The sequence below is a fragment of the Clupea harengus genome, chromosome 16 (genome assembly GCF_900700415.2).
Source record: "Clupea harengus chromosome 16, Ch_v2.0.2, whole genome shotgun sequence".
NCBI classification, from domain to species: domain Eukaryota; kingdom Metazoa; phylum Chordata; class Actinopteri; order Clupeiformes; family Clupeidae; genus Clupea; species Clupea harengus.
This window is the reverse complement of record NC_045167.1, coordinates 15,462,533-15,467,532: the sequence shown is the minus strand read 5'-3', so window position 1 is coordinate 15,467,532 and position 5,000 is coordinate 15,462,533. Positions and strand designations below refer to the sequence as shown.

The window sequence follows — 5,000 nt, the reverse complement described above, 5'->3', positions numbered from 1 at the left end:
ATACAGTAGAGCGCCACTGACAACTGAGACTCTCCACCTGGGAAGAGGATAGGAGAGAAGCAAAGAGGGAAAGGGGGAAAGACAGAAAGAATGAAGAACAAAATAAAGAAAGAAAGAATGAAAGAAAGCAGACAAGTAGACAGAGAGATGAAAGAAAAAAAGAAAGAAAGAAAGAAAGAAAAAAAGAAGGGTAGAATCACGTCATTCTGCCTGTCCCCTTTCCAGGTCGGGGTATGCCACGTCTGAGGACCTCTTTCAAATGCTGCAGCGGCTGCTTGTTGCCTAGCAACAAATGTTTGGAGTGACACTTGAGAGGTTGTGAAATAAAATTTAAAAAAGCGAGGGATGGATGGAAAGGAGGTAGATAGCAAAGTGGAGAGAAGGAGTCAGTTAGAGTTAAAGGACATATCGCATCCCCTCTCCTCCACTCTGTCTGAACCCCTACTCCTCCTCCTCCTCTCTCCCCATCAGCACTAATCTCTCCAGCTTAGTGAACCACACAGAGAGCAGAACAACCTCACAGCTCCACTCACTACATGATTCACTCTCAAAGACTTCTGTCGCACATTAAACATCTGACGGAACATGCCGGGGAGACCTCTCATTCTCTCGTCTCTCGTCTCTTTCATGGTTATGTCCCCAATGTTACGAATGGTGGGTGTTGTGCAGGACTCAATTGCACGACTCAGCACAGGGGTAGATTTAAAGGGTGAAACGTTTTACTAGCCGGGTTTGGTACACAGGTAGGCAGTCCAAGAATTGCAAACAAAACCAAACAGGGAATAGGCAGGAGAATAGTTGTAGGACAGGCAGAGGTCAGAAGCACGAGTAATCACTTTAACAAGGAGGAAGCGCTAAACGCTAGGAACACGCGGACCAGCGGGGGGAAAAACAAGGAACATACCCCATAACAACAATTTACAAAGACGCAACGAGAAACAAGAAAACAAGGACTATATATACACACACAGGCAACAGATAACGAGGGACAGGTGAGAACAATCAAGGCGGGGCAGACAAAGACACAGGTGGACTAAACAAGGGGAATTAACAGGACACAGGTGAAACCAATAATACAAACAAACCGGGAGATTGGGAACAGGTGAGGGGTGGAGACACGGACAACAACAAGAGGGCACATGGCATAGACAAACAAACATAGGAAAGCACATGGCGGGAACAAGGAAGCACGAGGACAAGACAAGGGAACAAACATGTGACACCACAAGGGAGACAAACGCAGAAATTACACACAGACAGAACACAGACCTAACACCCAAAGCGACCGTATGAATTTCAATCATGCCAGGACATCAACATCCACCCACCTTATGGTACATGAACATTTCCATCTCACCATGATCTCTTCATGTCTCTCTTGTCTCAGCATGATCTCGTCATGTCTCTCTTGTTATGACACCCTGTACATCTAAATGACAGTGAGCATGAGGACTGTCTGCCTAAAGTCTACCCCCCCCCCCCCCCCCACTCATCTCCCCATTATAGCTGGGCTCTGCCACTGGGAGGGAGAGAGCTAATAACTAATTAGGCCTTGAGAAATGCCTCCAGGTCCCGAACGCTCCGACAGGGTTCACCTTGGGAGTGTGGTGACGGTGGAAAGGGAGACAGATACACATACACTGCACACTAAAATGCAAACACGTGCAAACACGTACACACACACACACACACACACACACACACACACACACACACACACACACACACAGACACACACACACACACACACACACACTGACGCCTCATTAGAGCAGCATTTCCTGTGGGATAAGCAGGCTGCTGGAGCGCTCCGGTCTCCACAAAATACTTTTTTCTCTCCCTGGCCAGCAGAGGCAGAGGCCTTAATGAAGTTAAGTTCCCCTCGATTGATGCTCGTCAGAGGCACTTAACGATTTTCTTGCAGGCTGTCCGTGGTGGAGGTGAGTCTATGTGAATGTCTGTGTCTGTGCATGTGTGTGTCTCTCTCTGTGTGTGTTGGTGTGTGTGTGTGTGTGAGTCAGTAACAGCTCAATGTTTCAAGCTACACTAGTGGATCTTATTCTACAAAGCCCATTAACCCCAGTCAGCTAATTTACCAATCACGGCCAGCTTTCCATTCCAGCTGGCAAAGTTCTCTCTCTCTCTCTCTCACTCACTCTCCCCCATTCATCATTGAGATGTCTCTCTCTCTCTCTCCCATTTATCATTGAGATCTCTTTCTCTCTCTCTCTCTCTCTCTCCCATTTATCATTGAGATCTCTCTCTCTCTCTCTCTCTCTCTCTCTCTCTCTATATATATATATACGTATATATATAAAATCATTCCTCCCCCTTTCTAGAGTCGCTGAGATGAGAAACTAATTTCTCTACTCTGTGTTATTATTCTGCATTAAAGATCTGTGTATGCCCCTGCTCAAACTGCTTCTTACTTCCTTCCTTCCTTCCGTCTTTTACTCCCTCTCATCCTCTCTCTCTCTCTCTCTATTCTTTTCATCTTCGTGACAATTATTGCTCTAGGAACAACACTAACATGAGTGTGTTGAAATGTTACAGCACCCTACGGCAGGTGTGCATGCGTAAGGGTGCCCGGGTGGCAGTCGCCATAGCAATGTGGTAAAAGTGCTTTTGTTATGTGTTCATAGGGAAATATCTCTCATAGTCTGCCACATTCAAATCCTGTCCCTTTGCTGAAACTCTGATAGAATCACACAGGCAAGAGGCCACAATCATTGTGGGTATGCCCAGCACAGTGCCTATGATAGCCTGACACACACACACACACATATGTCATTGTTAAAGTCATCTTGGCCTACGCCAACCCTTCTCTGTTAACTGTTCCTGGAGAACAAGGCGAATGAAAGATGTTCTTTGAGACTTTGCAACGAGCTAACAGATGCTACATACACGAGAACACACTGAGGGACTTTCATTTCATCACACTGCCTCACTGGTTTGAGGTGTGCAGTCATAATACACACACACACACACACACACACACACACACACACACATCCCCCCATGATTTACACCATGCATACACAATGTCAACCATGTAACCACCTTTCTCTCTCTCTCTCTCTCTCTCTCTCTCTCTCTCTCTCTCTGTCTCTCTCTCTTTTGCGCTCACACACATACACACACACACACACACACACACCCACACACACAAACATACACACACACAAACAAATCTCCAACCACCTCGTGCACCACATGTGAAACCCGTCGTCACCCTCCTTCCCCCCTACCCACAACCCACCTTGCACTCCATCATGGCGGCGACGCGCTCCTGCATGGACTGGCCTGCCTTGGGCCGCACCAGCAGGTAGAGGGCGCTGACGCGCGGGCACGAGCGCAGCATCTTCTCCACCAGCACCTTGCCCATGAAACCTGTGGCCCCCGTGATCAGCACACTCTTCCCCGCATAGTACTCGGCGATGTGGGACGAGGCCATGGCGGCTGCCTCTGCCTCTGCCTTAGCCGGAGCGTTAGCGTTAGCGTTAGCTTTAGCGGTAGCGGCGCTGCTGCACTCCCTCGCTCGTCCTGGTGGTGGCGGTGCTCCACGTCGCAGCCTGCACCTGTTAGCCCCTGTGCAACAACACAAAAGACAGAGAGGGTCAGCGAGAGTGAAGGAGGGAAAGAGAGAGAGAGTAATAGAGAAGAGTCAAGAGTAAGTGAGATAGAGAGAGAGAGAGAGAGAGAGAGAGAGAAAGCAACACGGATGTGTGTATGTGCGAAGGAAAGAATGTGGGGTGGAATTAGACCAATCCTGACAGCGGTTCCAGCAGCGTTTGCCTTTGAGTAGCGCTGGAGCTCCATCTCCCTAGCATGCTGCTACACCTCGCCTGTGCTATGACTCATGTCCGCTGCTACACCACGCCTTTGCCATGACTCATGCCCGCAACTACTCTCACAGGCACAGGAGAGCGGGAGAGCAGGGGACGGGGGGTGGATGTACAGATATCAGTGACATTCTACATAAACATCCCACCCACACACTGCAGAGTACGATGAGAGATCAGTCGGAGGGTGAGGGTGGGGGTGGGGTTGGAGACGGAAGGGGGTGGGTGCCTGTGGATGGCAATGCGGCCGATGCCCTCTGTTCATGACAGAGGGCAGAGGACACACACACACACACACACGGTGGTGGCTCAACTGCACCAGATGAATATTCATCAGCCGAGCCAGCTCAGTTCAGCACTCGGGCATGTTGCATAATCACCCTGTCGCTAAACTACTGACACAACAGATGCAAAAGCGCCCGTTTTGCTTTTATAAAAGCAGTTATTTAATCTAACAAGAGGAGCGGGAGGTTGGAGCGGGCATGGGGAGGAGGATTTGGAGATGTGTGTGGGTGGAGGAATTAGTTGGGGTAGGACCGGGTGTAGCTTAGGACCGGGTGTAGCTCAAGGCCTTACTGCAGATTCACACAGTGAAGTTCTTGTGTAAAATGCAGAGGTCCTCCATCATGAGCTCAACACACATGCCTTCACATGCTAAACTTAGCTGTATAGCATAGAGCATCAGACAGCATCTGCATCAAAAGTATCCATCTATCTATCTATCTATCTATCTATCTATCTATCTATGTATCAGATTTACGGCTACTCCGTCCTCGTGCACCGGTAGGTCTATCACAATGTGTCTCTGTGGAGAAGGTGAGGTGCAGAAACCGGATGGTGTAGTTTTGATTCAATTCAATTCAATTTTATTTATATAGCGCCAGAACAATAAAATTGTCTCAAGGCGCTTTACAGAGCCCAGAGCCTAGACCCCCTTAGAGCAAGCACAATGGCAACAGGGGCAAGGAAAAACTCCCAGTTAATCAGGAAGGAACCTTAAGCAGTACCACAGCACATAAGGGGGGACCCATCTGTTTGATGCCAGTGTGCCGTGGGTAATCAATGCCTTGTATTTTCTCAACCCCTCTAACAGCACCACATCCAGAGAGGGCCTTGTGTCTAAGGGCACAGCTGGGGATGCCAGCTCCTGGGAGGTGG

The 5,000-nt window shown here is 48.9% G+C and overlaps 1 protein-coding gene across 1 annotated transcript in view; it reads right to left on the bottom strand.

Annotated features, from left to right (window-relative positions):
• Window positions 1-5,000, bottom strand: part of si:dkey-97m3.1 (fatty acyl-CoA reductase 1) — a 63,616-nt gene that overhangs the window by 37,828 nt on the left and 20,788 nt on the right. The window contains exon 2 of the mRNA XM_031582877.2: window positions 3,260-3,588. Within this exon, the coding sequence (XP_031438737.1) occupies window positions 3,260-3,454 (195 nt within the window). The 5' untranslated portion in view covers window positions 3,455-3,588. The remainder of the gene's footprint in view (window positions 1-3,259; window positions 3,589-5,000) is intronic.